The following is an 18,112-nucleotide window of genomic DNA, read 5'->3' as shown; positions in this document are numbered from 1 at the left end:
TATTTCATATGATTAAATGACATATTTTTCTTATGTATTATGTTTAACAAGCATTGGATTTAATTCAATGATTATTGAAAATTGTTATAGTATGTATGAATTTAGCTTTGTGAAATGGTATTTCCACAAGTATTAAGCATTCTATGGATTGAGTAAATTATGTTTTGGAAAATTGTGATAGAACATGTTTTGAATTGTGATGGTAATTTTCATGGAAAATGCAAATTTATGATTTGAATTGTGATGAGCATAAAAATTATTGGATATTGGAATTGACTTTAAATCGAATTGTATTGTGATTTATGCTCGCTAAAAGGATTGTGATATTGTTTTATATCTCACTATAGATGCTTGACTAGGTTATTACCCGTCTCTCTCATTTGTTGAGAAGACAATGGAGTTAGTTATGTTTTGATTACCATGGTACACGTGCGGCTTAGATTTTCCTCTGATTTGAGGTTAGATCTAAGTTTATTTTATCGTTATGGCCCTTGCGGAAGATTCATTATTGTGATGGTACTGTGCACGATGATTCGACCTCCCCGACCATAGGGAGTTAGAATCTGATTCGACATCCCCGACCATAGGGAGTTAGAATCACATCGAAGATGGCCCTATCGGATTAGTCTTGCATAGTTAGTGAGATAAAGAATGATTTGTGAGATATAGCATGGTTTTTGAGCTACAGCGTGGTTTTTGAGATACAACATGGTTTTGAGATAAAGATTGATTTTTGAGATACATAATAATTTTTGAGATACAGAATGGCTTTTGAATGGTAAAGAATTGTGATTTCAATTATGGTTTATGTATAATTGATTTTGTTGGAATTACTTAAATGGTTAGTCATGATTTGATAAATTGAATTTTGTGATCAAAGTCATTTATACAAATGATTTACATTATTGGCAATGAATATTTTGAGTTTTGGAATTTGATGAGTATTCAGATTTCCAAATTATTTACTGTAAATTTTATCAATGTATATTGTACTATGTTTGAATTATAGTTGTGCACCCCTGAGTTCACCACTCAGCGATAGCTTTGTATGCTGTCGCAGGTAAGAAGAGCATAGAGCAGTGAGTAGGTTTCTTTGAAGACACTTTCAGACGGCCTGTGTATATTATAGGTATACCCATGTACATAGGTCTGATGTATGCATGTAATAATATGTATGTAAATTATTTGAGCAGTTGTAAATTAAAATTGTACATTGAAGTTGTAAAGTGAATTATGAGTTATTTTGACTTGTAAAATTTGTATTATATTTCTTTTATCTCATCCTTTGAAAATACTGAAAAATTGTTGTGGATTGAGTTGAGAAAAATATTGTGTTGAATTTTGTTGGAGTTGAGATTGGGAAAAATATTGAAGTGCTTTTTACAGGTTTTCTGAAGAACTGTTTTATCCAAAATACAGATGGCACTCTGCCAAAATTTTTACAGAAATTCCAAATAAGTCAAATGTGTTAGCTCTATCACTTCAGTTCACAAAAGTTTTTAACACCTGTAAATAGTGCTCACCACTGTGAAAGAAGTAAGAAAAGTTTTTAAAATCCCTTGTAGTGTATTTAATGGGTTATCAAGATGAGTTGATAATTCATTAGGTATACTACGGGATCATGTCATGCCTTACAGAGGGGTAGGGTGTGACATGTTTAAGTGGTATCAGAGCAATGGTTTTAAAGTGAATTTCGAACTGTAAATTTGAAATCTTTTTATCGGTAACTACAACTGCTCAAATGTTTGATACATATAGTACATTTACATCATAAATGTGAACTAATGGAGAGGAATCTCCTTGTGTTGATTGTACAAGAATAGAAAATTCTGTGAAAAAAAAAATGGAAGAGAAGAATGAGACAATAGAACAGTCTGTGATGGCAGAAGAACAAGTTGAGGCCCCAGCTCCACAAAATGTCGAAGGCCTGACTGTACCAGTTTTACCGGTACAAATTACTGCACAAATGGCCCAGCAAATGGCCACTTTTTTTCAACAATTGGCTGATAATCTGTTAGCCCAAGCCCAAGTACAGACCCAACCCCCACAAGGGCAGTGTGAAATAGAAAAGAGGGAGAAACCTATGGGTCAGAGTTCGAACAGCAATTTGGAGAAGAGAAAAGAATTTGAGGAACCCCGAGCTCAGAAATACGATAGAGGCGGATCATCAGGGCAGAGACCACTAAGATCTAGTCGTCGAACAACCAGAAGTTCCTATCCTGCCCGTTTCTGCCATGTTTGTGGTAAGCTACATGGAGGTATTTGTCGTAAGGCCTCTGGAGCCTGTTACAATTGTGGAAAACTTGGACACTTTGCTAAAGATTGTGCTAAACCACCTCGATCTGCTCTCTGGAGTTCACAGACCGTCAGTCAAAGTCAAGATAGAAATAGAGTTGGTACTCCTCACCACTATAACACAGTGAATCAACCCGAATATAGTAGCGCACCAGTCGGAGAGTCCACTATGCGCCAAGTAAAAGGAGCAGAAACTTCAGATGTAGCTGCTGGTAAGTTCTTAATTTTTGAAAGAAACAATTAGTTATTATTTGATCCCAGCACTACTTAGTTGTGTGTTAGTGTCAAAACTATATGTTCTGTTGTTATTCCTTTATATGGAAACGAATTTTGATGTATTAGTGACTAGTCCTTTAGGATAATAACTATAATAACAAGTATGATTGACATTACTTTTGGAAGAATTGTTAGCTAAAAGTATTTTCTAACATACCGTAAATTATAAAGTTAATTGGCGAGCCTACTTAATGTAAGTAAGAGGACCTAAAAGTAAGTTACAGTAATAGAATTGCTCTAGATGAGGGCAAAGATGTTACTGTTAGTAATTGTCAAAGGAAATTATAATCAGAATCGGTTTGGGATATTAGTGGATTCGAGAAAGATAAGATGTTAGAAAACCTAGTCCATGAGGTTATAACGTAGTGACTATGTAATAATGTTCTTGATGTCTGTATTGTAAGCTACAGATTACAGTACTGACATGGGATTATTGTGTAGAGCTACGTGCTTCCTCGTGGTACAATAAAATAAGAATAATTGTAAGTAATCTATAAATTGGTACAGTTACGCCCGGATAGAGTGCTATTACTGGAAATAAATGTGAAAATTTTAGTCAGAAATTTAAAACTTCAGAACTAGCCTGTCGAAAGACTACACTTGTAAGGTAGCTGGAGTCAGTAACTCGGTTACAATAATGTGAATTACCTGTACCACAGTAATTGCTATAAGCATAAAGATATCAGTACGACTTATCATCCTCAAACGGATGGACAGTCGAAACAAGTCATTCAGGTAAATTCGTAAACTCATTGAGTTCCTATAAATAATGAAATGAAATGATAATAATAACCTATAAAATGTGATAAGCCCTCAAGAATATATTGAGAACTTGTGTCATTGAATCCGAGAGGAGATGGGATAGATACATCCCACTAACAGAATTTGTATACATTAATAGTGTCAAGCTAGCATACGAGTGGCACCCTATGAAACATAGTAAGGGAATAGATAACTATGGATGTTGTGATGAGACTTCTGAGGACACAAAATAGTCGTGATGCAGTATAGGTCATAATTGACAGACTAACCAAGTCTGCTCACTTTTTGCCAGTCCGGATGGACTATAGCCTGGAAAGATTGGCCAGATTGTACATATATGAGATTGTAAAATTGCATGGAGTGCCAGCATCAATTGTATCTGACAGGGATCCTAGGTTCACTTCTAGATTCTGGGGTAGTCTTCAGAGAGCCCTAGGAACTAAATTGAACTTTAGCACAGCATTCCACCCACAGACAGATGGCTAGTCTGAAAGGGTAATTCAGATATTGGAGGATATGCTATGGGCTTGTGTGATTGAATTTGAAGGTAGTTGGGATACACACTTGCCTTTGATTGAGTTTGCTTATAACAACAGTTACCAATCAAGCATTGGGTGCCTCCATATGAAGCATTGTATGGTAGGAAGTGCAGAACTCCCTTATGTTGGGATGAAATAGGTGAAAGGAAGATGATTGGGCTAGAAATTGTTCAGCAAACAGAGGAAAAGATCAGATTGATCAGAGATAGACTTAAGGCTGCATCAGATCGTCAGAAGTCCTATGTTGATCTGAAAAGAAGAGATATTGAGTATGCAGTGGGTGATAAGGTATTCCTCAAAGTTTCTCCTTGGAAGAGGATTATGAGATTTGGCAGAAAGGGGAAACTGAGTCCTCGTTTCATTGGACCATATGAGGTTCTGGAAAGAGTGGGTCCTTTGGCATATCGGTTGGCATTACCTCCAGAGCTAGCCAAGATACACAGTGTCTTCCATGTATCCATGTTAAGGAGGTACAGATCCGACCCACCTCATGTACTATCAGTTGAAGAGATTGAGGTAAGTCCAGACCACTCATATGAGGAACAACCCATAAAAATTCTGGCTTATGAGATGAAGCAGCTGAGAAATAAACAGATACACCTGGTTAAAGTGCTGTGGAACCATCATTCAGGCCAGGAAGCTACTTGGGAACGTGAAGAGGATCTGAGGAGACAGCACCCACAGCTGTTCAGAGACTAATGCCAGGTAAAATTTCGAGACGAAATTTATTTAAGGGGGGGAGAATTGTAACACCCCTTAGTTTGGTAGTGCGTTCTACTGTTCCGGTGACCAGTGCTATCCGGACAGTTAGGATGCCTAGAACTACACTTCGTTATGAGTGAGGAGACATAAAATAATGAAATACAAGAAGAGAAAACACAAGAAAAACAAAGGAAAAATAATAGCAAAGAAATGTAACCAAGTTAAGCGAGCCGAGAACCCTAGCGATGGTGATCATGACCGAAGTCACGGCGTGGACCGTTGATCGCCCTCGGATCATGGGAACCCTGGAAAATATTTTTAGGACTTAAAGAGACATCAATTGAAGTATAAAAATCATTAGAAAGATCAAAGAAAAATTAATTAATTAGTACAAAGAAAAGTGAGAAATCGAAAAAAACGGACAAAACCCGGTGTTATCGAAAAAACGGGAATGCAACCCGAACAGGGGCATTATGGTCATTTGACACCCCGAATTGTCTTTTGACCTAAATGTCCATTAAAAATAAATAATATTACACTTAGAAAATGAAATGAAAAATTAAATTGGTGGTACCTAAAGTAAATAACAAAATTTAAGGGTTTAATGTGGAATAAGTGGGAATTAAACATATTATATGATTAATTGAGTGAGTGGGCCACTAAAGGAATAAACTAAGAGTTAAATGGGGCAGGTGTATACCTAACATACAATCTGAAAACTCATTTCTTCAAGGTTCCTCATCCATGCCGAATTGATGAGAAGGATAAACCTCCATTGCCGTTTTCTTTAAGCTTCACCTAACCTCTCCATTTCACCTCCAATCACTTAGATTTCTTCATTAAAGATTGTCTACACATCATAAGGAAGAGCTTGATACCAAAATCAAGAAGTTTAATCAAGGTTTAGCAAGTTCCAACCATAGGTAAGTTTACATTTTTTGAATATTGTTTTGTTAAACTTTGTGTACATGTTATGGGTGTTGGATTTGTGAAGAAAATTTTCAAGTTTGAGGAGTTATTGATATGTTCATTTTGGACAGCCATGGAGTTATGTATTTAAGGAAATATTTATACATATATTTGATGAGAAATGATGTTGATTAGGGTGATTTAATATCTTAGTAAATTATTCCACATGTATATGGTGATTGTGCACTTGGAATGGAAATTGATGAATTGTAGGACACTTTGGCATGGTGAAGATTTTTGGCAGCCTTGGGACTCTTGGATAAATGTATGTGTTTATGAAGGTATTGGCAGAATATTGACATTGAGGATTGATGGATATGTATATAGAGTGATTGTGTAAAGTGTATGTAAGAATTAGTAATGTTTAGGTTTATATGTGATTGTACTTAGACTTTGTAAATTTGAGTTTTAATTGGTGTATTGAGGATAATTGTAATCTGCCCAAAGTGACTTTAAAGTGAAGTGGTATATGGTTTTGGTAATGTACCAAAACAGAATTGGTAAGGGAAGTGAACATATAGTAAGGTAAATGTGTCATTGATGTATGTTTAAGCAAGGTAATTAAGGGCAGTATGCATATTAGCCTATAACTTTAAATGTGTAACCTCAATTGGTATGAGACCAATTGGAGGTAAAACTAGGCACAAAATGTGCCAACTTTCATTGAGAAAGCATACCAAAATTCTGCTTGCAAGGTGATATGAAAAATGACCAATTCGGATTAAGTGCAAGTGAGGCCTGAAAATTGACCATTTGGGCAGCAGTTAGTGTTTAGGCCATAACTCACTCAAAACAGGTCCAATTGACCTGAAATTTTAACCATGAATAGTTAAGACCCATACCTACAAGTCTTATGAAGACACCAAAGCCCAGAAATTACCAGAAGTAAGTCAAAAAGCTTGCACAAGTTCGGGTCCAAAAACTGGCCGAACCAAAGTTGACCAAAATTGACCTAAAATGACCTAATTTGATGCCATTTGACCAGCAATAGTAAAATGACCATAACTTGGTCTACATAACTCAGAATGACCTAAAATTTTGCCCTGCGTTCCATAAGACATAGATCTACAAGTTTGTAGTTTTGACCGAAACCCGAAAACTGAGGGAACTAGGTCGTCCGGCTAGGTCAAACTAGTGTCCCGGAATCTAGCAAATTGCAAGAAAATGCACTAAACAAGAAAATGAAATTGTTAACGTGTACCAACCCTAAAACACTATCGAATGTGACATATTAGTGACACTAAAACCTAAATTACCTAGAAAACATCGAGGGTCGATATATTAGGTGATTAAGCAAATAATAGATTTCAGTGAACTACTTATCAAGCATTATCGATAGAGACAATTTAATTTAGTACTGAAACACTTTAAATTGTGTTTCTCAGTTAGTAAAGACTCAGGGAAAGGGAAGGAAACACTGAGTCCAGACCAGGAGACAATCATCAGAGGTTTGTGCACAACTAGTTTTTAACTAATTTTGTTTGAATATTTCATATGATTAAATGACATATTTTTCTTATGTATTATGTTTAACAAGCATTGGATTTAATTCAATGATTATTGAAAATTGTTATAGTATATATGAATTTAGCTTTGTGAAATGGTATTTCCACAAGTATTAAGCATTGTTATGGATTGAGTAAATTATGTTTTGGAAAATTGTGATAGAACATGTTTTGAATTGTGATGGTAATTTTCATGGAAAATGCAAATTTATGATTTGAATTGTGATGAGCATAAAAATTATTGAATATTGGAATTGACTTTAAATCGAATTGTATTATGATTTATGCTCGCTAAAAGGATTGTGATATTGTTTTATATCTCACTATAGATGCTTGACTAGGTTATTACCCGTCTCTCTCATTTGTTGAGAAGACAATGGAGTTAGTTATGTTTTGATTACCATGGTACGTGCACAGGCTTAGATTTTCCTCTGATTTGAGGTTAGATCTAAGTTTATTTTATCATTATGGCCCTTGCGGAAGATTCATTATTGTGATGGTACTGTGCATGATGATTCAACCTCCTCGACCATAGGGAGTTAGAATCTGATTCGACCTCCCCGACCATAGGGAGTGAGAATCTGATTCGACCTCCCCGACCATAGGGAGTTAGAATCACATCGAAGATAGCCCTATCGGATTAGTCTTGCATAGTTAGTGAGATAAAGAATGATTTGTGAGATACAGCATGGTTTTTGAGCTACAACGTGGTTTTTGAGATACAACATGGTTTTGAGATAAAGATTGATTTTTGAGATACATAATGGTTTTTGAGATACAGAATGGCTTTTGAATGGTAAAGAATTATGATTTCAATTATGGTTTATGTATAATTGATTTTGTTGGTATTACTTAAATGGTTAGTCATGATTTGATAAATTGAATTTTGTGATCAAAGTCATTTATACAAATGATTTACATTATTGGCAATGAATATTTTGAGTTTTAGAATTTGATGAGTATTCAGATTTCCAAATTATTTACTGTAAATTTTGTCAATGTATATTGTACTATGTTTGAAATTATAGTTGTGCACCACTGAGTTTACCACTCAGCGATAGCTTTGTATGCTGTCGCAGGTAAGAAGAGCATAGAGCAGTGAGTAAGTTTCTTTGAAGACACTTTCAGATCGGCTCCAGGTATATTATAGGTATACCCATGTACATAGGTCTGATGTATGCATGTAATAATATGTATGTAAATTATTTGAGCAGTTGTAAATTAAAATTGTGCATTGAAGTTGTAAAGTGAATTATGAGTTATTTTGACTTGTAAAATTTGTATTATATTTCTTTTATCTCATCCTTTGAAAATACTGAAAAATTGTTGTGGATTGAGTTGAGAAAAATATTGTGTTGAATTTTGTTGGAGTTGAGATTGGGAAAAATATTGAAGTGCTTTTTACAGGTTTTCTGAAGAACTGTTTTATCCAAAATACAGATGGCACTCTGCCAAAATTTTTACAGAAATTCCAAATAAGTCAAATGTGTTAGTTCTATCACTTCAGTTCACAAAAGTTTTTAACACCTGTAAATAGTGCTCACCACTGTGAAAGAAGTAAGAAAAGTTTTTAAAATCCTGTTACACTCATTTCATATAGGCATTTTAGGGTAGTTTTGCATCCATTTTGCCCTTATATTTTAGTATATTTTATGTTTTTAGCTTTATTTTAGCTTATTTGTTAAATTTAAATACTTTATATGTGATTTTTGTAATTTTGTTGTTTTTGATAGGATTTTGTGGCAAATCGAAGATCAATGAGTGCAATAGGAAGTGATTTGAAGAAATTTGGAGTTCTTTAAGCATGGAGGAAAGTTAAAGAAATCAAACCTTGAAAAAGCAAACCAAAGAAATTTGCTTGAGGCTTTGCTTAAGGTCATGCTTAGGGTAAAGCGGCAATGCTTAAGGTGCAACACAAGTCAAGCATGAGCAGAAAAGTCCATTTTACTATAAGTCTGCCGAGATTTGCTGAAGGTCTGCTTAACCTTAAGCAGACAGTGCGACCAGAGGCTAAATTTGCTAAGAAGCTGCTTAGGGTTAAGCATAACCCTAAGCAGAATGCCCAGATCGTGAATAGTGCTACTGACTTGGATAATTTTACACCTCATTTCCTGTCCACTCCTTGTCTTTTATTTACTTTTAGGGTAACTTTTAGGGACCATATAAATTCATCATTTCCTTATTTTTGCCATAAGAGGAAGGGGGAGGAAAAACAAAAAGGAAGGAAAAATTGAATAGAAAGAGAGAGAGAAGACGCCATTCTCTATAGGAAGAGGAGCTGCTGCACGAGTTTGGAGCTCCAGAAACCAGAGACCTTGGTTCTTCCACCTGGGTTTTCCCATTTCAGTCCTTTTATCATGTTTTTCTATATTCTTCCATCTATATTTCTTGTAAATACCATCATGAGTGAGTAATTTCTTTAGATTTCAGAGTTGGGAAATATGTTTTAGATTAATTTGTGGATTTGGATTGGGTATTTCCTTATTTTACATAAATATGAGTTTTGATTCCTTCCTTGTGTGCTTGATTTACTTGCCTAATGTTGGTACCCATTGGGTATTGTGTTAATCTTTGATTGAAGGACCGAAAGGTGAAAGTCATTGATAGTTAATCAAGGATTGGAACTTAAAATCACCTAGATTTAGAAATAAACTAGGACTTTAAGAGGAATTAATTATTGGTTACAAAACTTAATGGGTTTTAAAATAATCAAATACATACGAAAGTAGGTTTGGTTATTTTAGAATACGCTTTGATTTGCTTGAAAAAGATATCAAAGGGATTTAGAATCAATTTCCTTCAAACTCTATTTTCTTTTAAAAATTGGAATGCCCAAGACAAATCCCAATTAATTTATGCATAAACCCCCAACTCTGGAATCACTTTTACCATAATTAGACTTTTGCTTAAATTACCCATTGTTAATTTTAGTTTAATTGCGAGCTAGAATTAGAATTTATTTGTTTGCTCTTTACCCATTTAAATTGGATTAATCAATTTACCTTGCTCATTTACATTTACCATTTATTCATTAATCATTAGCCCAAATAATCGCTTCATTCATAGTTTAGTAATCAAACAGCAAATCCTCGTGGGAACGATACTTGATTCATCACTTTATTACTTGAGACGACCCGTATACTTGCGGATTCGCCACACCAAGTTTTTGGCGCCGTTGCCGGGGATTTGATTTTTGTTTGATATTGAACAATTGTTTGTTTGGTTAATTTGGGCATTTTATTTTATTTTCTTTTTACCATTTTACTTTGAGAATTTGTTTATTTTTGTTTTTCAGGTGCTTTATTTTATGAGAAGGACAAAAAGTGAAGAAATCAATCTATTCTTTGACCTTAAATAGAGAAGACAAAGAAAAGCTTTAAGAGCGTAATCTAAGAGGAGAAAAGCTGAAATTAAGGCTCAACAACAACAAGAAAGAGCACAAGAGCAAGAGCAATTACAAGAAGAAATGGTGACAACAACAACAACAATAACAACCGCCTGAAGGATCATGCCTATCCTAACATTGGAGATTTCATGCCAAGTATCACAAGACCAAGGGTAGAAGCTAATAATTTTGAATCAAGCTCTGACTCTGTCAAATGGTACAACAAGCACAATTTGGAGGAAATCCAAGTGAAAGTCCACATGTGCATCCGCACACTTTCTTGAGATCAGTGATATGTTGAAGATAAATGGAGTTTCTGATGATGCAATTCGACTCAGATTATTTCCTTTTTCTCTGAAGGACCGAGCTAGAGAGTGGTTACATTCTTTGCCACCGGGTTCTATCACAACATGGGATGAACTTTCTCAAGCATTTTTGGCTCAATATTTTCCACCAAGCAAGACAGCTAAGCTAAGAAATGAGCTGACTTCTTTTAAACCTAGAGATGATGAGAGCTTGTATGAAGCATGGGAGAGGTACAAGGATTTGCAAAGGAGATGTCCACATCATGGGATTCCTAAGTGGATGCTTGTTCAACACTTTTATAATGGAGTTTCACCAGCTATTAGGAGTACAATTGATGCATCTTCTGGAGGTGACCTTATGGAGAAATCTGAAGATGAAGCTTTTTCTGCTCTTGATAAAATTGCTTATAACAACTACCAATGGAGTTGTGAGAGGAATGAGATCAAGAAACCAGCTGGTATGTTTGAGCTTGATGCCATGAATATGATTAATGCTAAGTTTGATGCTTTGACAAGGAAGATGGACAAGCTAAGCATGAAAGTAGATTCTTCAGCTGGAGGTTCTAGTAATACACTAGAAATTGGAGCTGCAAATGTCAATTGTGCAGCAGATTTTTCTGCACTTAATCAAGATTTTTCAAGTGAGCAAGTGGATTATGTGGGGAACTACAATCAAAGACCAGGTGGTAACTCATTTTCTGCAACTTATGATCCAGCATGGAGAAACCACCCCAATTTCTCTTGGGGAGGTAGACAAGGGCAAAATCAGAATTTTCAGCAACCTTCTGGATATCAACAACATCAGAACTTTCAGCAGAATAGAGGTCCTCCTCCTGGAATTTCTAAACCTCAAAATGTACCTGCTCCACCTCTACCACAACAAGCACAACTAGACAAGACAGCTGGATTGGAATCTATAATTTAAACTCTACTTGTGAGCCATCAAAGTCAACAAGAAATGATTTCTCAATTAGCATCTAAAGTGGATCAAATGGCAACACATAACAAGATGTTAGAGAATCAAATAGCTCAACAAGCTAGCTCTTCAAGTAACAAAGCATTTGGGAAGCTTCCTAGCCAACCAGAAAATTCAAGGGAGCATTGCAAGGCTATTACATTGAGAAGTGGAAAAATATTGGAGAATGGGGATAAAAATATTGAAGAGAAAGTTGAAGAAAAGAAAAGCAGAGAAGGAGATGAACAAACTGAAGTTGAAGTTAGAATTGAAGCTGAGAAAGAAAATTCAGTGGAAGAAAAAGGAAGTAAGGAGAGGGAGAGCAAAGAAGAAGAGCCCAAATATGTTGCACCTAAAGCCTACATGCCACCTTTACCATTCCCACAAAGGTTTCAGAAAGCAAAATTGGATAAACAATTTGGGAAGTTTTTAGAGGTATTGAAGTCTTTGCATGTGACTATTCCTTTCACTGATGCCTTAGCACAAATGCCTTCTTACGCTAAATTTTTGAAGGAGATTTTATCTAACAAGAAGAAATTGGAGGAATTTGAGATCAGAGCTCTTACGGAAGAAAGCGGTGCCATTTTGCAAAATAAGCTTCCACCCAAACTGATAGATCCTGGGAGTTTCTCCATAACTTGTCAAATTGGTGATATCAGTATAGATATGGCTTTATGCGATCTTGGAGCCAGTGTTAGTCTGATGCCATTGTATATCTATGAGAAAGTGAAGATTGGAGAAATGAAGCCTACTACCATATCACTACAGTTAGCAGATAGATCTATTAAATTTCCAATTGGAATAGTTGAGAATGTTCCTCTGAAAGTTGGGAAATTTTTCATACCAGTGGATTTTGTGGTATTGGAGATGGAGGAGGATGTACACATTCCTATTATTCTTGGTAGACCTTTCCTTGCTACTGCTGGAGCTGTGATTGATGTAAAAAATGGGAGGCTTACATTAGAAGTTGGGGAAGAGAAAGTTGAATTTAATTTGTTTCAAGCAATGAAAAAGAAAGATGATTCAAACTCATGCTTGAGAGTTGATGTGATAGATGAAGAGGTTAGAGAAGTGCTTAAAAAGCAACATCCTAAAGATCCCTTAGAAGCTTGTTTGGTTAATAACATCAAAAAAAGGGATGAGATTGAAGAAGCTGCAGAATATGCTACAATTTTGGAAGGAAATCCACCATTGCCTATGGCTGATATTGAAAAGATTGGGAACTTGAAGCAAGAAACAACTTCATCATCAAAGTTTGAAAAAGGTGAAGCACCTAAGGTAGAGTTGAAACCTCTTCCAACAAATCTCAGGTATGCTTTTCTAGGTCAAAATTCTACATATCCTGTGATTGTTAGTGCTAAATTGACTGATTGTGAGGTTGAAAAATTATTGAGAGTTCTTAGGAAGCATAGAAGGATAATTGGTTATACCATTGATGATATTAAAGGAATACATCCTTCTGTGTGCATGCATAGAATTTTGTTGGAAAATGACCATAAAGCCTCTCGAGAATCACAAAGGAGATTGAATCCAAACATGAAAGAGGTTGTGAAAAAGGAGATCTTGAAATTGCTTGATGCAGGTATCATTTACCCTGTTTCTAACAGCAATTGGGTAAGTCCAGTTCATGTTGTACCTAAGAAAGGGGGCATCACAGTGGTGAAAAATGAAAATGATGAACTAATACCTACAAGAATCAGAATCGGATGGAGAATGTGTATAGACTATAGGAAATTGAATAAGGCAACTAGAAAGGACCATTTTCCATTACCATTTATAGATCAAATGCTTGAGAGACTAGCTCATCATTCTTATTTTTGCTATTTGGATGGCTATTCAGGGTTCTTTCAGATCCCTATTCACCCAGATGATCAGAATAAAACTACCTTCACATGTCCTTATGGTACCTTTGCATACCGAAGGATGCCATTTGGACTATGTAATGCCCCTGCTACATTTCAACGATGTATGATGTCCATATTTTCTGACATGATTGAGGGTATTATGGAAGTGTTCATGGATGATTTTTCTGTGTATGGTAAATCTTTTGATGAATGCTTATCTAACTTGTCTAAGGTTTTGTAGAGATGTGAAGAGTTCAATTTAGTTTTGAATTGGGAAAAGTGCCACTTTATGGTACAAGAAGGAATTGTTTTGGGACATCTTGTGTCAAACAGGGGTATTGAGGTGGATAAATCAAAGGTAAAAGTTATTGAGAAAATGCCACCCCCAACATCTGTGAAGGGAGTGAGGAGTTTCTTGGGGCATGCTGGATTTTACAGGAGATTTATCAAGGATTTCTTTAAGATTTCTAAACCTCTTACCAATTTATTGAGTAAAGATGTGGAATTTAATTTTGATACTAATTGTATGAATGCTTTTTGCAGGATAAAGGAAGCTTTGATATCTACTCCTATTATGCAGCCACCCGATTGGTCATTACCTTTTGAGTTAATGTGCGATGCTAGTGATTATGCCATTGGGGCTGTTTTGGGACAAAGGAAAGATAAGAAGGTGTATGCAATATACTATGCAAGTAGGACCTTAGATGATGCTCAAATAAATTACTCTACTACAGAGAAAGAGTTTTTGGCGAGTATTTGCATGAGACAAATTCAGTCCTATCTTGTGGGGTCTAAGGTAATAGTGTACACGGATCATGCAGCTATCAAGTATCTCCTTCAGAAAAAAGAGGCTAAACCTAGATTGATAAGGTGGGTGTTACTCCTTCAAGAGTTTGACTTGGAAATTAAAGATAAGAAAGGAGTAGAAAATGTGGTAGCGGATCATCTATCTAGATTGAGGCAAGAACAAGGAGACAATTTGGGAAAAGAGCCCCTAATAGATGATTATTTTCCTGATGAGCAATTGTTAGTAATCATGAATGCAAAAACCCCTTGGTATGCAGATTTTGTGAACTATCTAGTGTGTGGAATCCTTCCACCTGATCTAACATGGCAGCAAAAGAAGAAATTTCTTTTTGATGTGAAGGATTATGATTGGGAGGAACCATTTTTGTTCAAGAAATGTGGAGATGGGCTGATTAGAAGATGTTTAGCTGATGAGGAGATAGGGAATGTTATCAAAGATTGCCATTCTTCACTTTATGGGGGTCATATGAGTGTGACAAAGACTGCAGAAAAAGTTCTTCAAGCAGGTTTCTTTTGGCCACACATGTTTAAGGATGTGAGGAAGTTTGTAAATGAATGTGATAGGTGTCAAAGGATGGGTAATATCTCAAAGAGAGATGAAATGCCCCTCCAAAATATACTGGAAGTGGAATTATTTGATGTGTGGGGCATTGATTTCATGGGACCTTTTCCATCGTCCTTGGGACACAAATACATTTTAGTTGGAGTAGATTATGTGAGCAAATGGGTTGAAGCTATACCATCTCCAACTAATGATGTAAGAGTTGTGATTAAATTCCTTAAAAAGTTCATTTTTACAAGATTTGGAACTCCACGTGCCATTATAAGTGATGGAGGTTCTCATTTTTGCAACCATCAATTTGAAAGATTATTGCAAAAATATGGAGTGAAGCATAAGATTGCAACACCCTACCATCCACAAACTAGTGGTCAAGTGGAGATCTCCAATAGAGAGCTGAAAAGAATTCTTGAGAAAACAGTGAATTGTTCGAGGAAAGATTGGTCACTAAAGTTAGATGATGCTCTTTGGGCCTATAGAACAGCCTTTAAAACTCCTATCGGAACTACCCCATTTAGATTGGTTTATGGGAAGGCTTGTCATTTACCTTTGGAGTTGGAGCATAGAGCATATTGGGCCATAAGGATACTGAACTTTGACTTAAAAACTGCAGGAGAAAAAAGAATGCTGCAACTAAATGAACTTGAGGAGCTTAGATTGGATGCTTATGAAAATGCCAAGCTTTACAAGGAAAGAACTAAGAGATGGCATGATAAGCATATTAGGAGGAAAGAATTTCAAGAAGGTGATGTTGTTCTCCTATATAACTCTAGGTTAAGGTTATTTCCAGGAAAATTGAAGTCAAGATGGTCAGGGCCCTACACTGTTATAAAAGTATACCCCTATGGAGCTGTTGAGATAGGCAATGAGACCTCAGGGACTTTCAAAGTTAATGGGCAGAGATTAAAACATTATATTGTTGGAGAACCCACGCAAAAGTTTGTAGAGGTTTCATGGCTTGGTTCTCCAGTCAGGGATACTTAGGAGAATTGGAGTGGAAGGTCAAGCTTAAGACCTTAAACAAGCGCTTCTTGGGAGGCAACCCAAGCGTATCCTTTTATAGTTCATTAATTTTCCATTTCATTTCACTTTCAGTTTTCACCCCCATTAATCTCAAAAGTGACATTTGTTTATCTTTTGTAGGTCATTCATGAAGATGGGGCAAGTTACACTTGTGGCAAAAAGAAAGAATTGAAGGGAAGCAAGTATAAGCAACATTCTACACTTTATGCAGTGCCTGTGAAAAATAACACCTTTAAACTTGTGCTAAATTGCTGATATTGCAATATACTTGATAGCAAATGTTTGATTTTGTGTTTTGTGTAAATTCTGTGAAATGCAACTTGAATGAGGATCAATTTTGATATTTAGGACTGATGAGAGCTTTATTAAAGTGCAAAAATAATGTTTGTTAAGTTTCACCTTTTAGTGTATGTATAATTTTTTTAGTCTGATAGGAATTTGCATGCTTTTGTTTGGAATTGCTGCTAATTTTTGAATTCTGCAGATTTTGGTTACTGTATATGCTACTGTTCATGCTGTTAAAAAGGTCAATTTCTACATCTTTTCTGCAATTCTTGAATGCTTGGAACTTGTCTAAAATGCTGCTGAAAATATGCTTTTGGTATAAGTTTAGAAAGGAGACCATTTCATTGAATGTGCAAAAAGATAGTCACAATTGGTGCCTAAATTGAAAAATGCTTGCATAAGCTAAATGAATATATTGTGTTTGATGAGTGCTAAGAGATGATGAACTTAAATCCCTCAATTTTATGGTGTTTGTGTGTATTTGGTAATTGCTGAGGGTCATGATAGCATTCCATAGCTTTTGGACTGTTTTTGGCAAGCAAAACCATAATTTTTCCCAAAACCTGCCGAAACTTGCTGATGACATTGCTTGTCAAGCAGAGTCTTAAGCAAATTCTGCTGAACCTTATGCTTAACCCCAAGCATAGCCCATCTTACAACAGGTCTGCCCCACAATTTAAAATAGCCCAAGATGTCCGCCAATTTTCCAAAAGCCTCCGCCAACACTCCCGATAGACCTCGTCGACTTCTTTTCCCAAGCCATTTCTTCCGGCAATCTTTACAGGAAGCCGAACAGTTTCTTTCCTTTCATTAAAATGGTAAGAACGAAAATGTGGTCTTCCCACAAACCCAAACTCAGCAAATTTCGACCTAAAATGGGTACTCCATCTTCATTGCCCACAAACCCTAACTTGACCCATGCCACTCCTCGATCCACCGCCACCACAAACGCCGCCATTACCACAATCGCCACCACTTCAGTCACCACCACCACCCCCAAACCAAATACCACCTCTCATTCCGTCGATTCCCCTCTCGCCGCAATCCGAGCCGCCAAATGAAACACCAATTCCCGACTCCCATTCCCCAGAACCAGCGCCTGAACCTGTGCCTACTCAAACGAAAACCCAAGGAAAAACAAAAAAGGCTGCAAGTAAACCTAAGAAAACCCCTGTCGGAAAACGGAAACGAGTACCCTCTATTCCTTTCGACCTGAATTCTCCACCTCAGCCGTCTTCTGAACCAGTTAGCAAAAGGACCAGGTCTTCCTCACAAACTCCAGCACCAGTGACCCAATCACCAATAACTCAGTCTCCCTTACACTCTCCAGCACCTGCGTCATCTGCAGATACTATAGAGGAGGTAATTTCTCCATTACCTTGGGCTTTTAGGGATATGGATATGAAAAAGGCCTATGAGAAATTACTTTCTAAAACTATTTTGGCAAACAAGTATATGGATGAGCAGATTTTGAAAGAATTAGGCATTTATGATTCTGTATTTGCCTATTTGGATGTTGTTAGCTGGACTGATTTTGCTAAAATTAGGGAACCAGTGTACAAGGATATAACCCTCGAATTTTGAGTTCCCTAAGGTTGAGTTTCAAACCAACAGTGCCTGAACATAAAGATATGATATATTTTGATGTCTTTGGAATTGATAGGGAGTTAGACATGGTCGCTATGAATGCAATTTTTGGTTTTCGAGTTCGGGGTATAAAAACATTGAGTGGCGACAAACTGTTTATGACCTGTTCAGTGCGGAAGGATATTGCACCTTTTGGGGTTATTATAGGCAGAGGACTGCAAAAGCCTCTAGGATAGTTGACCATGTATTGAAATACCTCCATAGTTTCATTACTTACCTTTGTTTTAGGAAGGGGACACGTAATAGTATTGTGG

At 36.3% G+C, this 18,112-nt stretch overlaps 1 protein-coding gene and 1 non-coding gene across 2 annotated transcripts; one reads left to right on the top strand and one right to left on the bottom strand.

The window, feature by feature from the left end:
- Nucleotides 1-10,901: 10,901 nt before the first annotated feature.
- LOC131176378 (small nucleolar RNA R71) lies at nt 10,902-11,008 on the bottom strand. Its single transcript, XR_009146470.1, has one exon. It is a non-coding gene; the product is annotated as a small nucleolar RNA R71 (small nucleolar RNA).
- A 6,121-nt stretch (nt 11,009-17,129) lies between these two features.
- On the top strand, nt 17,130-17,743 carry LOC131176358 (vegetative cell wall protein gp1-like). The gene is made up of 2 exons (XM_058141450.1): nt 17,130-17,573; nt 17,735-17,743. Exons 1-2 carry the CDS (start codon nt 17,130-17,132, stop codon nt 17,741-17,743), a joined length of 453 nt encoding a protein of 150 aa, XP_057997433.1.
- The last annotated feature ends 369 nt before the right edge of the window (nt 17,744-18,112 follow it).

Source organism: Hevea brasiliensis, unplaced genomic scaffold, assembly GCF_030052815.1.
Source record: "Hevea brasiliensis isolate MT/VB/25A 57/8 unplaced genomic scaffold, ASM3005281v1 Scaf1, whole genome shotgun sequence".
NCBI classification, from domain to species: Eukaryota; Viridiplantae; Streptophyta; class Magnoliopsida; order Malpighiales; family Euphorbiaceae; genus Hevea; species Hevea brasiliensis.
This window is presented reverse-complemented; position numbering and strand designations above follow the sequence as displayed.

Coding starts and splice junctions, on each gene's coding strand:
- LOC131176358 (XM_058141450.1), top strand. CDS start 17,130: ATGCCACTCCTCGATCCACCGCCACCACAAACGCCGCCATTACCACAA.